Source organism: Mus musculus, chromosome 11 (assembly GCF_000001635.26).
Source record: "Mus musculus strain C57BL/6J chromosome 11, GRCm38.p6 C57BL/6J".
NCBI lineage: Eukaryota > Metazoa > Chordata > Mammalia > Rodentia > Muridae > Mus > Mus musculus.
Genome location: NC_000077.6, coordinates 79,488,959 through 79,509,279, shown reverse-complemented (window position 1 = coordinate 79,509,279; position 20,321 = coordinate 79,488,959). Strand labels below are relative to the sequence as shown.

Here is a 20,321-nt window from a genome sequence, read left to right as displayed (position 1 = left end):
CCAGTTTCAGAGAATCTTACAACTTCATGCAGACATACATGCAAAGAAAACATCAATGCATAAGAAATAAAAAATAAATGAATTATTTTTGTAAAAAGTAAACTGCATGGTACTGGTACAGTGACAGACAGGTAGGTCAATGGAACAGAATTGAAGACCCAGAAATGAACCCACACACCTATGGTCACTTGCTCTTTGACAAAGGAGCTAAATCCATCCAGTGGAAAGAAGATAGCATCTTCAACAAAAGGTGCTGGCTCAACTGGAGGTTATCATGTAGAAGAATGCAAACTGATCCATTCTTATCTCTTTGTACAAAGCTCAAGTCTAAGTGGATCAAAGAACTCCACATAAAACCAGAGACACTGAAACTTATAGAAGTTGGACTCCAGAAAACTAAACAACCCTATTAAAAAAAAAATAAGGGTCAGAGATAAACAAAGATTTCTCAACTGAGGAATACCAAATGGCTGAGAAGCACCTAAAAAAATGTTCAACATCCTTAATCATCAGGGAAATGCAAATCAAAACAACCCTAAGATTCCACGGCACACCAGTCAGAATGGCTAAGATCAAAAACTCAGGTGACAGCAGATGCTGGTGAGGACGTGGAGAAAGAGGAACACTCTTCCATTGCTGGTGGAACTGCAAGCTGGTACAACCACTCTGGAAATCAGTTTAGCGGTTCCTCAGAAAATTGGACATAATTCTACCGGAAGATCCAGCAATATCACTCCTGGGCATATACCCAGAAGATGCTCTAACATGTAATAAGGACATGTGCTCCACTATGTTCATAGCAGCCTTATTTATAATAGCCAGAAGCTGGAAAGAACCTAGATATCCTTCAACAGAGGAATGGATACAGAAAATGTGGTATATTTACACAACAGATTACTACTCAGCTATTAAAAACAATTAATTTATGAAATTCATAGACAAATGTATAGATCTGGAGGATTGTGAGGTAACACAATCACAAAAGAACACACATGATATACACTCACTGATAAGTGGATATTAGCCCAGAAGCTCAGAAACTTTCTTAGAAGGAGGAACAAAATACCCATGGAAGGAGTTACAGAGACAAAGTTCAGAGCAGAGACTGAAGGAATGACCATCCAGAGACTGCCCCACTTGGGGATCCACCCCATAAACAACCACCAAACTCACAGATACTATGGCAGATGCCAACAAGAGACTGCTGACAGGAGCCTAATATAGCTGTCTCCTGAGGGGCTCTGCCAGTGACTGGCAAATACAGAAGTGGATGCTCACAATCATCCATTGGATGGAGCACAAGGTCCCCAATGAAGGAGCTAGAGAAAGTACCCAAGGAGCTAAAGGGGTCTGAAGCCCCATAGGAGGAACATCAATATGAACTAACCAGTACCCCCAGAGCTCCTTGGAACTAAACCACCAATCAAAGAAAACACATGGTGGAACTTGTGGCTCTAGCTGTAGATGTAGCAGAGAATGGCCTAGTCGGTCATCAATGGGAGAAGAGGCCCTAGGTCCTGTTCTATGCCCTAGTATAGGGGAATGCCAGGACCAGGAATGGGAGTGGGTGGGTTGGGGAGCAGGGGGAAGGGGGTGGGGAGAGGGAATAGGTGATTTTCAGAGGGGAAACTAGGAAAGAGGTAACATTTGAAATGCAAATAAAGAAAATATCTAATAAAAATATTAAAAAAAAAATAAATTGAGGGCTGGTGAGATGACTCAGCAGGGAAGAGCACTGACTGCTCTTCGGAAGGTCCTCAGTTCAAATCCCAGCAACCACATGGTGGCTCACAACCATCAGTAATGAGATCTGAAGCCCTCTTCTGGTGTGTCTAAAGACAGCTACAATGTACTTACATATAATAATAAATAAATCTTTGGGCCAGAGAGAGTGGGGCTGGAGTGAGCAGAAGTCGTGAGTTCAATTCCCAGCAACCACATGATAGCTCACAACCATCTGTACAGCTACTGTGTACTCATATACATTAAATAAATAAATCTTTTTAAAAAGTAAATTGATTAAAAAAAAAGAATGAAGGTCCACTGGAGTGGTTACTACCTACTATGCAGGTATATAAGCGCATAACTTAGGCTGCATTGACAGCTGCACACTGAGCCGCCCCTCTACCCTTGAGCATCCCCCCTTTCCAAACTGCTTGAGACAGAAGCATTTCCTGCTAATGGACTATTGTACAACAACTTCCAAGCTTGGACAGATACATGTACATACACACATGTCTATAGTTACTACTACAGCAGGAGGTTTGCTGTGTCACAATGCTAGAGCAATATATCCTTGGATACAAAAGAAATGTCAACTTGATTAATGCTTAATCTAAACCAGTTGCCTAAATAGATATAATTTGTGAAGTTGGTGAACCTATCTAAATTATAATTAATGCTTCTGTATAGCATCTAAGATAAGTGGTAACAAATACTTGTCTTTTACAAATGATTCTTTAGTCCCAGCACTTGGGAGGCAAAGTTGAGGCTAGCCTGGTCTATAGGACATGTCTCAAAAACAAAACAACCAAAAAAGCATAATATAGTATTTAATTTTCTCAGAGCCTTTAACAGCATTACAATTGCTACATTTGAAATACACTGAAATGACAACCTCTTTTTCTTTTTGAGTACCCATGGTCATCTTTAGTACAAAATAAATTTGAAATGAAAAACATTATATGCATAGCAGAATCCGATCCTAATGTGTGTGGACAGTGCTGAGGGGAGGTTATTAAACCCTTAGAGCAAGAGCTGATGGCCTTAAGGCCACTGGGGGTGAGCTCTGACCATTAGAACTTGGTTTTGCTTCTCATTTACCACTGGATATGACCTGATCCTGTGCCAGCGACCAAGCTACTCCAGTGCCCATGTCTTCCCTGCCATGAGCAACTCCTCTTTCTGCAGTTGCTTCTGTCAGAGATTTTGTTACAGTGCTAGCAAAAAGTCTCTGATACAGACTAAGCTTGAATTAATTTTGAAACAATTAACTAATTATTTTTTTCTTTCAAATGACGGTACTTATCAGTGTAATTCACATAGGTAATTCCACTTCTATAATGGTAGAATGAGTCTTCCTAAGAGAGATTTTAAGGCTTGGCAAATTGATCCTTAGTCCTATCTGTATTGGTGGATACATGAGCTGACATGAAATGCTAACTGTCAAAAGCAAACCATTCTCACCCCCAAAACAAATTGAACGTAGTACTTCAAACATTATTTTCAGGGATCATGATTGATGATGAAATTCTGAAACCCATACACAGAATCTAAAGTCCAAATGAACACTCAACGTAAAGCGGTAATAAAGCCCTGAACCAATAGCAGTCACTAATGGTGCAGACTGCTTAAATGTAGGTCCTTTTTGAGGAACACTAGTTTTACCTAGAAGGTGACTCCTACAAGATAGTTCTGTTCTAAGAAGATAAGCTATAGATTTCAATTCCATCAATTCCTTTTTAGATACAAATAAAACTACAGCCCATGAGATTTAGCAGGAGACAATACAAGGTATTACTTAAAATGTAATATACTAATAATTGCTGGTTTTTATATGGTGACAATTTCATAATAAGTATGTCTTAATTTTCTCCTTTTCTTTCCTATGATAAGTGGTCATTTTGTAATATAGGTTTGAGTTTCAAGTGATTATTTATCTAGTTTACTTAAAATACCATGAATCTAGTCATATTTTACAAAAATTTTGATTATAGTTTCATCTTTTACAAACATTGTTACATATATTTTTAAGTCTATTGACTTTCTGGGAAAGATAACATATAAATATGAAACACTAAATAAACAATTGGAAAGTAATAGTTTTTATTTATTTTGTTTATTTTGGTTTTTTGAGGTAGCATTTCTCCATGTAGCCCTGGCTGTCTTGGACTCGCTGTAGACCAGGCTGGCCTCGGATGTGTAGAGATTTCCCTGCTTCTGTCACCTGAGTGCTGGGACTAAAGCTGAGCACCGCCATGGCCAGCATTTTATTTTATATTTTCAGACAGGGTCTCATCTATTCTAGGCTGGCCTTGAGCTTGCTGTGTAGTCAAAGCTGGGCTTCAATTCCTGGCCTTCTTACTTCCACCTGCTGAATGCTAGGATTAAAGGTGTGTGTTGCCACTCCAGCTTTGATACTGCTATTCATAAAAATAAAATTATCTTTTGTTCAGACCCAACAATACCTCTGGAGAAAGCAATACTCTATCCATACCATCCAAAACAAGTTTCATGGAAGAAAAAAAATAGCAAAATCAAAACCAAACAACTCCATCTAACTCAAATACATAAAATGTAAACAATTATTTTACCATTTGACTGGTAATTAAAAGTAGAACATTAAAATAGAAGAAACAAAACAAAATATCTAGTATCTACTGGTTATGGTAGTGCACATCTTTAATTCTAGCAGTGAGAAACAGAAGTAGGAAGATCTCTGTGAGTTCCAGGCCAGCCAGGAAGACACAGTGAAACGTATTTTAGGCTGGTGTTGTTTTATAGTCCAGCATCCTTATTTTACATGTGGCTTGTTCTTATTTGATCACTGTCACTAAGGCAGGACTGTGTGCATGTGCTGGGGAAGGAGACTGTGACGACAACGCAGCTGGCCTGTGTGCAGCATTAGTCAAACGATCTTTTGTATCAGGAAGGCAAAAACAAAGTAATCATATTGAGTATTCCTGTGCTTCCTAAAAGGTAAGATGAAACACGTAATTGACTGATAAATTCGAAAAGCTAATTAAATATAATAATAGTAGCCACGATGGAGGAAGACATAAAAATCAAGATTTCTATCATGACATACATATGAAAAGGTTACGAGACAATTTAACTGTTTTTGAAAAGAACATAAAAATGCGGAGATTAAAAATAGTTCAATGAATATCCTGGAAATCAATTCACAAAGAACATTTTTCAACACATAGAAAGAATGTAGAGGCTTTAAGAAAAATTACAGCAAGCAAATGTTAAATGTGCAACCTAAACTCAGAGAAATACACAGAAGTAAAGCCCAGCCCTAATTTGCATGAAGTATTCTACCCGACAGAGAACTGAAGCTATGTAAGGCACTCTCTGGGCTGTAAATTAAAAAAAAAAAAAAAAAAAAAGAAAAAGAAAAAGAAAAAAAAAAGTCCATTTTGTTGCGTATGCACCTCTTGCAATAAATTTGAGTCAGCACCAATGACAGCTCTGCAGTCCTCCTATGTGGTGCTGATCAGGTGGTTGCAGAGCTTCGGCTCACAGCAACACAATGCAGCTGAGCTGGCAAGCAGAGCCCACAGCCAGAAACCCTTCCGACTCCCACAACAAGACGACCTTTAAGCTGCAAGTTTCCCGGAGAAAATGAGATACTGATAGTGAAGACGACATTATGGTAAGCAGTTGTTTAAATTGGTAAAAGACGGATTTTGAATTTTTTCCTTTTCTTTAGCTTTTTTTTTTTTTAAAGCTAATGTTAGGATTGAATATATTCAATAACAAGTGCATGCACCAAAATCTGCTGCAGTAATAGCCGAGGTTTTCATTTTAATGTCCACTCACTTTGTAAATACATATATTGTTTTTCCTTTAAAATTGGTACTGAAATATAAGGGAAAAAATCATTTTACAAATGTACGCTATCGGGCTTGATTTTTCCAAGTTCATTAAAACGTTTTTTACCAGGATATAGTTATCCATGAGAAGATGAAATTTCAAAAACTGTTTTAATCTGTTTTAACATCTCAAACTACAAACATATTGTGTCTTATAATACTGCAGAGATTTAAGAAAAACAGACATGACAGCCATTTTTTTTCTGAATCAAAAACATTATCAAAAATAGTAACAGCCTAAGTAAGCCTATAAAACTCCTCATTTGCAGACAGTGCCATTCTATCATATAAAGGCTCCGAGAAGATAAATAAGATGAATATACTAAAGGATAAAAATAAAGAGAAAATGTAGGAGAGTCTCTCTCTCTCTCTCTCTCTCTCTCTCTCTCTCTCTCTCTCTCTCTCTGCCTTTCTGTCTGTCTGTCTCTCTCCCCCCCAGTTCCCCCACCCCCACCCACCACATAGCCCCAATTGAAGGATTAGGCATTTGGACTATAAATGAAGGGCAGCTTTGTTAGTTTAATCACTGGAACAATTATAAAAGGACTCAACAACAAGGAGGTTTATTGAAAATTTTGCCGAATGCTAACTGACCCATGCAGATGCTGAGAGTGAATTTGCATATTAAAAGAAGGATGTATCTGTTTGTTTTCAGGCTTTGATGGAATATCAGATACTGAAAATGTCTTCCTGCCTGTTCATCCTTCTGTTTCTCACGCCTGGCATCTTATGCATTTGTCCTCTCCAGTGTACATGCACAGAGAGGCACAGGCATGTGGACTGTTCAGGCAGAAACTTGACTACATTACCACCTGGACTGCAGGAGAACATTATACATTTAAACCTGTCTTATAACCACTTTACTGATCTGCATAACCAGTTAACCCCATATACCAATCTGAGAACCCTGGATATTTCAAACAACAGGCTTGAAAGTCTGCCTGCTCAGTTACCTCGGTCTCTCTGGAACATGTCTGCTGCTAACAACAATATTAAACTTCTTGACAAATCTGATACTGCTTATCAGTGGAACCTTAAATACCTGGATGTTTCTAAGAATATGCTGGAAAAGGTTGTTCTCATTAAAAATACCCTAAGAAGTCTCGAGGTTCTTAACCTCAGCAGTAACAAGCTTTGGACAGTTCCAACCAACATGCCTTCCAAACTGCATATCGTGGACCTGTCTAATAACTCACTGACACAAATCCTTCCAGGGACATTAATAAACCTGACAAATCTCACACATCTTTACCTGCACAACAATAAATTCACATTCATTCCAGAACAGTCTTTTGACCAACTTTTGCAGTTGCAAGAGATAACTCTTCATAATAACAGGTGGTCATGTGACCATAAACAAAACATTACTTACTTATTGAAGTGGGTGATGGAAACGAAAGCCCATGTGATAGGGACTCCTTGTTCTAAGCAAGTATCCTCTCTAAAGGAACAGAGCATGTACCCCACACCTCCTGGGTTTACCTCAAGCTTATTTACTATGAGTGAGATGCAGACAGTGGACACCATTAACTCTTTGAGTATGGTAACTCAACCCAAAGTGACCAAAACACCCAAACAATATCGAGGAAAGGAAACCACATTTGGTGTCACTCTAAGCAAAGATACCACTTTTAGTAGCACTGATAGGGCTGTGGTGGCCTACCCAGAAGACACACCCACAGAAATGACCAATTCCCATGAAGCAGCAGCTGCAACTCTAACTATTCACCTCCAGGATGGAATGAGTTCAAATGCAAGCCTCACCAGTGCAACAAAGTCACCCCCAAGCCCCGTGACCCTCAGCATAGCTCGTGGCATGCCAAATAACTTCTCTGAAATGCCTCGACAAAGCACAACCCTCAACTTACGGAGGGAAGAAACCACTGCAAATGGAAACACTCGGCCACCTTCTGCGGCTAGTGCTTGGAAAGTAAATGCCTCGCTCCTTTTAATGCTCAATGCTGTGGTCATGCTGGCAGGCTGAGGGTCTGCAGTTTCTGAAACGAAGGAGAACCTTCCTCCATGATGTACAGTTGGGAAAACGTGCCCCTATCTAACCAGTGATTCAAGCTATATTATGTATTCAAGAAAGCCAGTCTTATATTTCTGACTTTGATGTAAATGAAGTAATTTGTCTTAATTAAAAGAAGTGCACAATGTCTTGGTACTTGCTGCTATTTTCCTGTCTTAAGTAAAACTAATGACTTTTTTTTTTAATGAAATGTTTTCTTTTTAAGGCTTCAACTTATTGCACAAACTATAAAGAGCATCTAAACTTTAATATGTATTTTATGTATGTTTACACTGTCAAATGTCTGGGACAAAATAAAAGGCCTATGCTCCTGGCTGTGTCACGTGGTCTCTAGACATTATCACAGCTTTTGCTGTAGGGAAGATGAAGTCTGTAAGGTGAATGAAACGTGAGCCACTCAAAAGGGTTTTGCCACTTAAGTGAAACCAAGGCTGTCACTGTAAATAAATGCTCACACCACATCATTGTTTTACACACAAGACAGAACTACTTCCAATCTAAACAATGTCCTGCTTCTGAGGGACTCTTGCTAGTCTGCAGATTATATAATGGACAACTGCTCTTCAAAAGGCTAGGAGGCTCTTAGCTTGGCATCTTAACAGGGAAAATTTAACTTTGCTTTGCATTTAAGAAAAGTATAAAAAACAAAAGAATAAAAAGTTTCCATTTAAGGACTTGTTAAAGAGTTTTCTTGTATATTTAATTGATCATTCATTAATCAAAGTTAAATATTTACAGAGTTAAAGTCATACTGCTACTGTAATGAGAAATTTGTCTCTTATAAGACCAGAAATTATAATTTGATCTTCCAAATTTAAAATAAGATTAGCTTGGGGCTAAAACCATGGAGTCTAACAGTTTGGGTCACTCTGAGGGAGACTGTGGGATGGAGAGAAGCGAGGAGTGGGTGGTATTCCTTCAGTCCTACAACCATGGAATTTCTAATAAAGTAGACTGACAACAAAGCTAGGCAGGGGACAGAGTAGACATTCCAAGTCAACTGCACCGGGATCCAGTTAGAATAAAGTACCAAGAATTTTGGACAAAATATAAAAGTACTTCATATAATGAATTAGCAATCAACATAAGATGACTTAACTAAATTAATGTGTAAACTACAATATCCAAAGGTGGTAAGCTACAAAGGAGGCACTCATTTTTGTGAGATACAAAAAAAGAATATAACTTCAAGCATTTCTAAATTTGGGGAGAGTGAAGAAGTTGTGTTTTTTCTTAAAAATTAAAAAAATCCATATAGTCTTCTTTCTTGGGTTAAAAGTTCAATTGCCTCCTGCCCTGCCTGTGTGTATGTGTGCGGGATGTATGCACGTAAGATTGGAAGTATCTGTTACCTTTCTCCATTGCTCTTTGCTTTACTGGCCTGAGACATGGTTTCTCACTGAAATAAAGCTTGCTGTTTTGGCCAGGCTAGGTGGGCTGTGAGCTCTTGGATCTGTCTGTTATCACCCTAATTCCAACGCACATGCAGCCATGCCTCATTTTTTTTTTTTAACATGGATGCTGGGGACTTCAATTCCAATCCTCATGCTTGAAGAGCAAGGATTCTTACCCAATGAGCCATCTTCTCAGCCATGTAAAACACCTCTACCCAGAAAGTAACATTCTACCAAACTCCTCTTCTCCATACCTTTTTTGCTGTTGTCATGAGTCAGGGTCTCACTGTATAGCACTGGCTGGCTTGAAACTCCCTGTGTACACCAGACTAGTTTCCTACTCCTAGAGATCCACCTGCCTCTGCCTCCAAGTGCTGAGATTAAAACGCAAGCACTGCCAGGCCTGTCCTAAACATTTCTCTTTTTTTTAAAAGGCTTAAGCTCATGAAAAATTAGTTATATTTTTAATAAAAATGCATTCTTATAATGTCTCTATAGTAGTTTTGAGTATTTTCTGCCTCTATAAACTTGACTCACTGTACTAAGCAATCTTACCATGAAAAAAGTCCCTAAGATGATTTTAAAATGCATTACCTCTTCAAATGGGCATGGTGTCCATTCTCCTTTCCAAAATGATCTAATATCTTCACTACCACTATCAAGCATACTAGTTTGAGTTGATTTCTTTCGTTTTTAAAACAGAAATGCTGAGTTTCACAAAACGAGATTGTTTACAACCAACTTTTAAGTTGTGGATACCAAAAGCTTAGTATCTTAGAATTCCAATGGAGACAGTAACAAGAAAGTATAATTATGGATTATAATATTAGCAGTACCCATGGATTAAATCATCCTGACTAACATGTCTGCAAAATGCAGAAGAAAAGTTTGGTAAATTTACAAATACAACATCTGTCAACTACATTGATCATGTCCTTAGGAAGAAGTACCTAGCCTTACAGTTAGATAATCCTTACCCTCTAAGGAACTGATATTTGCATCATTACTAATCAAAGAAGGCACATCTCTAAATGTTACTGTAATATTAACCCTCAAATACTTTAAAATGTTACTCCTCAGTATCTCTTCCTTATGCACATACATATAAGTACAGGTATACGTCAGCATGTAAAATGACTTATGACAATTTTTTTGTTAAATGTCTTGGCCAATTATACAGTCATTTAAGGGTTTTAAGTACATATAAATTGGTGAGGTGTATTAAATACATTTTCAATTTAGGATGTCATCAAGTAACAAAGATTTTTATTGATCTATAAGTCCATCCCAAGTCAAAGAGTCTCTATTCTGTATTAATATGTCCACACACCCCTGAGGCTATGTTCTGTCGGGTAAGTAATTTACCTCTGTCACTTCTGTACAATCAACAAAACACCTCACTGCTCTAAGCTAGTCTCATCTAGGAAATGGGTTGACATTATAATGTTTCTCCTGACATAATCCCCATAAAGCCTTCATAGTGTCTTGGCCATTCACATGTGTTATTAAATCTTGTATAATGATGCCATGAATCGACAGCAAATTACTGTAATGGATACCAAAGAAGTCAGAGAAGCGACACCTAAAATCCTGGATAAGGTTATACTAGAGAAATTATGTATAAAGAAAATTAAAAGCCAAGTGTGGTACCTTTAATCTAGCACTTGGAAGGCAGAGAGAGGCAGGTGGATCCTTGTGAGTTCAAGGCTGGCTTGGTCTACACACTAAGTTCTAGGATAGACAGGGTTATGTAGAGAGACCCTGTCTCCAAAATAAGTAAGTTAAGGAATGATATCAATGAATACTAAACCACCAGTTTACATCAAACTGACAAAAACAATATTTTTATTTGGTTGGTCTCATTTTGAACGGAGGAAAAAATATTTACTTGGCATTAACTATGTCTCACAGACATCAATTTTAGTAAAACTGGCACAAGACTAGAGCATTGTGAAAGCCCCCTGAAGAGGATAAGCAACTGCAAATCTCAGCTGCACAACAGAGAGCTTGCACCTTTAGCCACCCTGTAAAACAGTACTTGGCCGCTAGGAAGATTCAATGGGTAACAAGGCTTAGTATGCAATCCTAAAGACCTAGGTTTGATCCTTGAAACCTATGCAAGGGTAGAAGAAATTTCATGTAGTTGTCTTCTGACCTCCACATATGTGCTGACACACACACACACACACACACACACACACACACACACACACACACACGGGCTGGAGAGATGCCCCAGTGGTTAAGAGAACTTGTTTCTCTTGCATAGAGCCTAGGTTTGGATCGTAGCATCAATAAAGTAGCTCACAACAGCCATTCATAACTATAGTTCCAGGAGACCTGAAACCTTCTTCTGAACTTGTGGGTAACAGACACATGTATGGTAAGCATATATACCCTACAGGCAAAGTAGTCATACACAAAATCTAATAAACAAACAAACAAATAATAAAGAAGGATAAATAAAAGAAAAATAGTACATTTAAATTTTTAAAAATCCCATAATTTGAGTATTCTAGAACAATACACAAACAGATAACAATTTAGTTAAATAAGAAACTAAATACATATTCTTTTTGTTTTGTTTTTCCAGACAGGGTTACTCTGATTAGCTCTGGCTGTTTTGGAACTCACTCTGTAGCCCAGGCTGGCCTCACAGAGACCCGCCTGCCTCTGCCTCCTGAGTGCTTGGATTAAAGGCGTGCGCCACCACTGCCTGACTACTAAATTTATTCTTAACGGATAAAGTAATTGCTTATTGAAAAGATACCTGGGGAACACTTTCAGAAACATAACCTTAAATTAAAAAAAAAAAAAACTAACGAAATAAATGTGGAGATGTACATGACTTCTCCATATGTTGGTGAAAATAATTAGAAAACTATAAGAAAAAACTATAATGCCAAATAAATAATATCCACACAGAAATGGGTGAATGTAGAAAACATTAATGCGAGGTAACAAGTTCAGATGTCCCAATTTATTCATTCCCTCAACCAAATTTAGCTAGTATCTGGAACATACCAAAGGCTATGAATAGGATACATATCTTGACTAGTTGCCATAAAACTGCAGTTGTTGACAGTATATGATAATTAAGCATTTTTAAATGTATGTGAGTACACTGTCACTCTTCAGACACACCAGAAGAGGGCATCGGATCCCATTACAGATGGCTGTGAGCTATCACATTTTTGCTGGGAATTGAACTCAGGACCTCTGGAACAGCAGTCGGTGCTCTTAACCACTGAGCCAACTCTCCAGCCAATGATTAAGCATTTTTTTGACAAGCACTTCAATGAGAATTTAAAATAGGACATAAAATACTTACGTCATTTGGAAAAATAAACAGGCAAAAAATCCACCCCTAAACCCAGAAGAAATGCTAGATATACCTTGGTATCAATCATAGTAAGACAGAAGAGGGGCTATAGTCTGTCTTAGTAGCAGAGCATGTGCCAAGAGGCACACACATATATAACAACACACACATTAAGACAGTCATTAATATAGAAATGGTAAAGTAAAATTAGTAGAGCGTATGTAAGAAAGAATTCCTCACCTTTTTCTGTATGGGTGTTTTGGCACATGTGCCTAAAATATTTTTTAACCACGTTTTAAAGATGGGTCTCACTCTGTTGCCCAGGCTGGTCTCAAATTCCCAATCTTCCTCTCTCAGCTTTGGGGTTTCAAGCATATATTTTCATGCCCAACCAACAAAAGCTTTTATTGGTTTTATAATATTAAAAAATTAGCTCTATGCCTCAAAGTAGAAGAGCTACAGGAAGAAAATAAGATGACACAGCATTTAAAATAGTGCCTAGCACATACCATTTCTTAAACATTGTTAACTTTGGGAGAAAAAAAGAAGCAAAGATCAAAAGATGAGGAAAGATTCAATGGTACAGTGCTGGGGAAATTGGAAGACATGTCTTGGAGAGATGGATCAGTGGTTAAGAGCACTTGTTGCTCTTGCCAACAACCTGAGTTGAATTCCTAGGGCCTAAAGGTAGCTCACAACCATCCTTAACTCTACTTTCAGGGGATCTGATACCCTCTTCTGATCTCCTCGGGCACCAGGCACACATGTAGTGCACATAAATAAATGCAGGCAAAACATTCATATACATTAAAATTAAAAAGTATAAAAATTTAAAAATAAGAAAATTGGAAGACACTTCAATTTTACATTTAATTCATGTGATACACACCATAAAGTGAACTAGAGATTGCCAATAAATTTGTCAGTCAAACCTTCTGAATTCTTTATGTTGAAACATCAAACCTGATAAAAATATTAGAATAGAATACTATAAAGGAGATTGCTAATATTAAAAATAATAAAAATCTTCCAATAGGTATCTGAGTAAAGGACACAAGCAGACTGTTTACAACACAGGAAACGTGGTAATTAATATGAAAATATGGCCAGCCACATAACTGAGAGACACAATAAAAATAAAATGTAATATCTTAAAAATCTTTAAAATAACAAGCAAACTTAAAAACGTATGGGATAAAATCAGTGCGGGAAAAGACAATACAATGACCACATTCACACACTGGCATGATTCTTTTGGACAGTAACTTGGCCATGACTCAGAACCTAGCATCCTCATACAGCGTCCCGTAGCCCGAGCAAACCAGACTTCCTTTGCTTCTCTCACCATGCTCTCTCTGGCCACGACACGTTTAGGAATGCTGTATGTCCCCTTTCTTACACTAGCAACCCTATTTATCCTTTGTATTTCAGTTTTGATTTTATTTCTCCTAAGTTTCTTGTATTAACTATCTTTATCTGAATTTCTAAGGAACAAGAACAGATCAAAGATGTGACCAGTGCACAAACAATGACCTACTTAGGACACGCAGAGTCTACTCTAGAATCTACAGTTCTTCCATTTAGGTCAAAGCAAAGTCCGGAGGGACATTAGGGAAAAGTTAAGAATGAATGCAGTCAAGTGTAATGGAATGTACTTAGAGTATCTGCTACTTAGAAGTTCCAAGTCAGCCTGGACAACGTAGCAAGAGCACCCATCTCAGAGGGGAAAGTGAAACCAGAATGAAGGCTCTGGAGAGGCTATTATTTGCCATCCAAAAAAAAAACTAGTTCAGGGCAGGGTAGGATTACATGTGAGCCAATTCCAGATAGCTGCTAATTACCATTAATTCTGAAAATTCCTGAACAATTAGTAAGGCAAGCTGCTCAAATGTAGTCTGCCAGGGAGTGAAAGCTAATGTCACCTCAGTGTATTAATGTGTTAAGCAGATTCATTTGTTTCACACACTAAAAACTGCAGTGTAAAGTGAGGTCTTTAAGAAGCTCGGCTTTTAAGAAATGCCATTTTGGCTCAACTGTCTTTCTTTTGTTAAATGTGCTGAAGAACTGAGTGGCAAAATGCAGGAGAAACGTACTTATGTTTCCTCATCAGAATCCCTGGGTCACAATTCTGGATTTGTTGAGGTTACTAACAAAGTATAGAAATATATATATAATATATATATAACATATAGAGAAATATAGAAATATTATACAAGGGTATTTTAAGGAATAAGTTAGGTTCTGGGAAGATAGTACAGTCAGCCAAGTGCTTTCTGAGCAAGCACGAAGATCTGAGTTTGAACTGCCAGCACCTATATAAGAAGCCAGATATAGCAGTGTGCTGTAATACTTGCCCTAAGAGATAGAGACAGGAGGACCCTGGGGACTTGTCTAGTCAGCAAGTCTAGTCAAATCAGTGAGCTTCAGGGCCAAAGAAAGACCATATTTCAAAAAACAAGGTAGAAAGTAATAGAAAACAACATCCAATATCAACTCTGGCCTCTGCATGTTATGTGCATAACTGCACAGACACATACACACAAGGAAAGAACTCAAGTCAAATGTATTGACCATTTGTGTTTTAATTACAGACAGTTTACTCTGTCTTATGTTCACGAGTGTTCTGCTGCATGTATTTTGTTCACCACACTGTATGCCCCACATGCATGCCGAGTACTTAATGAGGCTAGAAGGAGACATTGGACTCCTTGGAATGCGAGTTACAAACATTTGAGAGCTGCAATGTAGGTGCTGAGAATTGAACCTAGGTCCTTTGGAAGAGTAGCAAATATTGGTAACTGCTGAGTCATCTGTCTATACATATACCTTTTAATGTGTAAGTAATTTTGGATCACTAATGAGCTCAGAAAGAGATATGATTGAACTCATGAGGCATACAGTTTCCCTTTCACAGTTATACTTCAAAGAGCTGACTTATTGTTTATCTCATAAAAAATATGACTTAACTTTAAGCACATGTGTATACATCTGTACATCTGTATAGAAATCAGAGGTCAGGTAACCTCATGTGTTGGTCCTCACCTACTACATTGTTTGAGGCAGAGTATCACTTATTGTATGTTGCATACACTAGCCTAACTGGCCTGTGAGCTTCCAGGATATCTCCCTGTTTCCACCTTCCATCCTTCAATAGGAATGTTGAGTATTACAGATGTACTCCAATGCTACCACTCTGTGCACTCTGAGGATCTAAACTCAGGTCATCAGACTAATCACACCAGGAAACACAACCCTTTATTTTGCATTATTTTGTTGCCCATAGTCACAGTTTCAACACAATGAGCACTTCAAAAGCTGAGGGAGTTTGAATGACTTTCAAATACTTGCCTCAACAGAAAATAAGCTCAGATTTAATGGCTTTTCATCAAGTAGAGAGGAGGAGGAGACACCAAACCACCAGTAAGGAAAAACAAAGATGCCATATACCACAATAACCACTGGGAAAGCTATTATTTGCCAACCAAAGCTTCAATGACCACTAACACATCTGAGCACTATATAGCATAAGACTATCTGGCGCATGGCCACAGCCATTCACCAGCTTATTGTGTAGACACTTGTGTACTTCCTCATACCAATGGCAATTAAGTAAAGTCATTGTCTAAAAAATAATTTCATCGAACAGTAGGGGCTAATATTCCCTCATGGTATAGCTTTTCTATAAGAAAACATCAAATCTTTTCTTGCTTCATGTTGTTTTGGAAGAGAGGCCCTCCTATATAACATATGCTGGCTTTGAATTCATTTTCTGACTCTGCCTCAGCCTACCCAATGTTGGAATTATAAGTTTATGCCACCATACCCAACCCTCTTGCTTTCATAAAAGAGTCTAAGTCTTTGTCCTGACTTTAAACTGTACCAGAAAGCTATAAGCCATTAAGTATGAACTTATATACACTTGTAAAAGCCAAGGTTTTTTAAAAAGCAAAAAACAAGCCGGGCGTGGTGGCACACGGCTTTAATCCCAGCACTTGGGAGGCAGAGGCAGGTGGATCTCTGAGGCCAGCCTGGTCTACAAAGTGAGTTCCAGGACAGCCAGGGCTATACAGAGAAACCCTGTCTCGAAAAACAAAAACAAAACAAAACAACAACAACAACAAAACAAACAAAACAAAAACAAAAAAACAAACAAAACAAAAACAAAAAAACAAATTACTTGGAGAATTAAGGAGATATTTAAAACTAGGAAAAATATTTTCACATATAAATCATAAAATGACCTTTAATGGATTTTAAGTATAGTTCATCAAAGCAATCATAAGTGTTTTTACTTAATCCAATAAATCCATAATTGGATTTACAAAACCATTTAAGAGGTAGTTTTTAATTTTTTGTTTCTGTTTTTTGAGACAGGGTTTCTCTGAATAGCCCAGACTGGCTATCCTAGAACTAGCTCTATAGGCTAGGCTGGCTTCAAACTCAAGAGATCCACCTGCCTCTGCCTCCCAAGTGCTGGGATTAAAGGCATGCGCCCAAGAGGCAGTTTTTAATTTACAACAAAAAAGAACAAACCTCACTATAAATAAAACTATATTAAACTTGGTATTTTGTCATCTTAAACCAAAAAAGGTCAAGTATGTTTTTCTATCATATTGTAAAAGAATGTGCTTTAAACTTTAAGAACACTCCTCCTCCCCTAAAATGTTGTGTTAGAAGGTGGCATAGCTTGAAGTACATTGTCTCTATTAGTGACTCTTTTTGTAGAGAACAATATTAACCCAGCTGTGTTTATTCTCACATACTTGCTCTATATTTTTTGTTTTGTTTTTTTGAGACAGGGTTTCTCTGTGTAGCCCTAGCTGTCCTGGAACTCACTTTGTAGACCAGGCTGGCGCCAAACTCAGAAATCCACCTGCCTCTGCCTCTAAAGTGCTGGGATTAAAGGTGTGCGCCACCACTGCCCGGTGCTCTATATTTTTAAATAAACCTTGAAAATATTCTTAGGATTATTTACTTTCAAGGACTGGATGCATTAGAAAGTAGATTCAACCACCTATCTTTACAGAGCAGCAGCTAGACTATAAACACTAATGCCAGGTCAGTCTGTATGCATTAATCACTAAAGCATCCCTGTGAAGTAATGCAACTGAGCACCATGGCAACTGTTTCTACAAACCAAGTATCACAGAAAAGAAAACCATTTAAGAATTCCTCTGGATCTCTGTAGAACTTCAATTCCACTCCCCCACCACCCACCTTCTCTTTTTAAAGATTTGAGATCGAAATAAGTTGACCATGATGAGCGTGAATCTTAGACAAGTTTAAATACTACCAATGAATGTGTGTGTGTGTGTGTGTGTGTGTGTGTGTGTGTGTGTGTGTGTGTGTGTGTGTGTGTGTGTAATCAAAAATACAACTCCAGCTGGAGAGATCGCTCAGCGGTTAAGAGCACTGACTGCTCTTCAGAAGGTCCTGAGTTCAAATCCCAGCAACCACATGGTGGCTCACAACCATCTGTAATGAGATCTGACGCCCTCTTCTGGTGCGTCTGAAGACAGCAACAGTGTATTTACATATAATTAAAAATCTTTAAAAAAAAAAAAAAAAAGTCTCCAGCCAGGAAGTGGTGGTGCATACCTCACCTTTAATCCCAGGACTAGGGAGGCAGAGGCAGGTGGATCTCTGAGTTCAAGGTCAGCATGGACTATATACAGAGTGAGCTCCTGAACAGCCAACGCTACACAGAGAAACCCTGTCTTGAAACACTGGACAACCAAAACAAACAAACAATAATAACAACAACAAGTCAGATTAGGCTTAGTGGTACAAACCTGTAATTCTAGCACATGCGAGACAGAGTCAGGATCCTGAGTTCAAGGTTAAACTAAGTTATAAAGCAAGCCCCACTTCAAAAACAAAATACAACAAACAAAATCTAGGTTTATTTAATTGCTCTGTAAAATCCCATCTCTATACTAGATTTTCTGGGTATATAAGGATATGTAAAACCTAGGAACTAAACATCCAACATAGAAACATAACATTATATTCTGTCATGGTCACTGTAAAATAGTAATAGAACCCACTGTGGATTAGAGGAAGCATTTCTCAGAATTTGCCTAGACAAACAGGGAACAGCAAGCATTTGGTCAGGTGCAGAGATTCTTGAATGCTTATGCACTACACAGGACAATACAATGGCATATGTACCTTAGAAAAGTTAGTCCTCAGAGGTTAACATTTGATCACCATGTTTCAACAACTCCACTTCTAGATATATAATTTAAAACCTGAAAACACAGACCCTACAAAACCACATATATTTATTTACAGCAGCACTATGCACAGTGATCAAAATGTGGAGAAAAATTCATTACCGGATAACAGAAAGATAAACTGTGATATAGCAACACAATGGAATACTGGTCAGATATAAAATGAAATGCAGTACATATGTGTGTGTGTGTGTGTGTGTGTGTGTGTGTATACATGTGTGTGAATATATATATATATATATATGTTCATATATATATGTATATATATATATATGAATGAGACATCACAGAGGAACCTTGAAAATTCGTGTGAAGTCACAAAGGAACATATACTGTAGGATTCACTTATATGATGTATCTACAATATGCAACCCACAGAGACACACGAAGATCAATAGCTGTCAGGTGCAAGGAAAGGGAGTGCTTGCTAATGGCTTTAAGGTTTATTTGGGGGGCAGGTGATCAAACTCTTTAAAACTGACTAGCAGTGCTCGCTCTTGCTCTCTTGCCTTCTTGTTCTCCCTCTGTCCTCTCCCTCCCTGCTCCCCCTCTCTCCCCATTCCCTTCCCCCTCTACATGTGCTCTACTTCTCTCCTGTCTGTCTCTACTATCCTCTCAACTCCGTTCCCCATGTCCTGAATAAACTCTATTCTATATACTAAAAAATAAATAAAAATAAAATAAAAAACAATAATAAAAAAAAACTAGCAGTAATGAAAGTACAACTCAGAATGTGCTACAATCGTGAAACTATGGACTTTAAGAGGCTGAATTTTATAATCTGTGACACATACATACAATCTTATTTGAGGAGGTGGCGACCCTGCTTAGAGGACTCAAGAGTGAAAAGTTCAAGTTTGCCCTTATTAAAGGTAAACATGGCAGACTGCCAGGGTAAGCAGAGGGTAAGATGGTTTGTAGAAGTGGAGCAAAATGTGAGGCATGGAGTATCAAATATGGAACATTCGTTTACAGATGTCTCTACTCACCATGATGACTAACAAGTCTTCTACCATGACATGAACACTAGATGAAAACAGTTTTAAAACTACTTTATTACCACTTCAGCAGAGGTTATGATACACAGGATGTGTGTTGGGCATTCTAAGTCTATGGGCAGACTCTGCTGCTTAGCTCGTCTCTAGGGCACTGGCCCTCAACCTTCCTAATGCTGTGATCCTTTAATACAGTTCCAAATACTGGAGTGACTCCAACCATGAACAGTTCATCATTGCTACTTCATATATACATATATCTATGTATATGTATACACACACATACACACAAGATCTGATAGGCACCCCCCAACACACAGAGGGTCACGACCTACAGGTTGAGAACCACTGCTCTAGCGTCTTCCTGACAACTGGCCTGATACCTTCTATAGCTTGTCAAAGCTCAGGTACATGTACTAGGCGACAGACTTCCAGAAAGACAAGCTAGCATGTAGCACCTTACCAAACAACTTTTGACACTGCTTTAGCTATTTTATGAGCAGATTGAGCAGCCCAGCTATGTAGGACGTGTATGAGATGCTAAGGATGAAGGGTTTATAATCAGACACAGTTTACAAGCGTGGCACATACATGTTGGATGGTATAAAAAGGAGGTAGATAATGGTTCTACACTTTATCTATTTGTTTTTTTTAAGACAGATCTCACTATGTAGTCCTGGGCTGGCCTACAGCTTTACTATGCAGACCAGGATAGACTTGAACTCACAGAAATCTACTTGCCCTG

At 38.1% G+C, this 20,321-nt stretch overlaps 2 protein-coding genes across 10 annotated transcripts in view; one reads left to right on the top strand and one right to left on the bottom strand.

Annotated features, from left to right (window-relative positions):
* Nf1 (neurofibromin 1) overlaps nt 1–20,321 on the bottom strand; it is a 242,020-nt gene that overhangs the window by 72,330 nt on the left and 149,369 nt on the right. The gene's annotated exons all lie outside the window — the stretch shown is intronic.
* Nucleotides 5,198–8,298, top strand: Omg (oligodendrocyte myelin glycoprotein). The gene is made up of 2 exons (NM_019409.2): nt 5,198–5,377; nt 6,253–8,298. Exons 1-2 carry the CDS (start codon nt 5,375–5,377, stop codon nt 7,579–7,581), a joined length of 1,332 nt encoding a protein of 443 aa, NP_062282.2. The 5' UTR covers nt 5,198–5,374; the 3' UTR covers nt 7,582–8,298.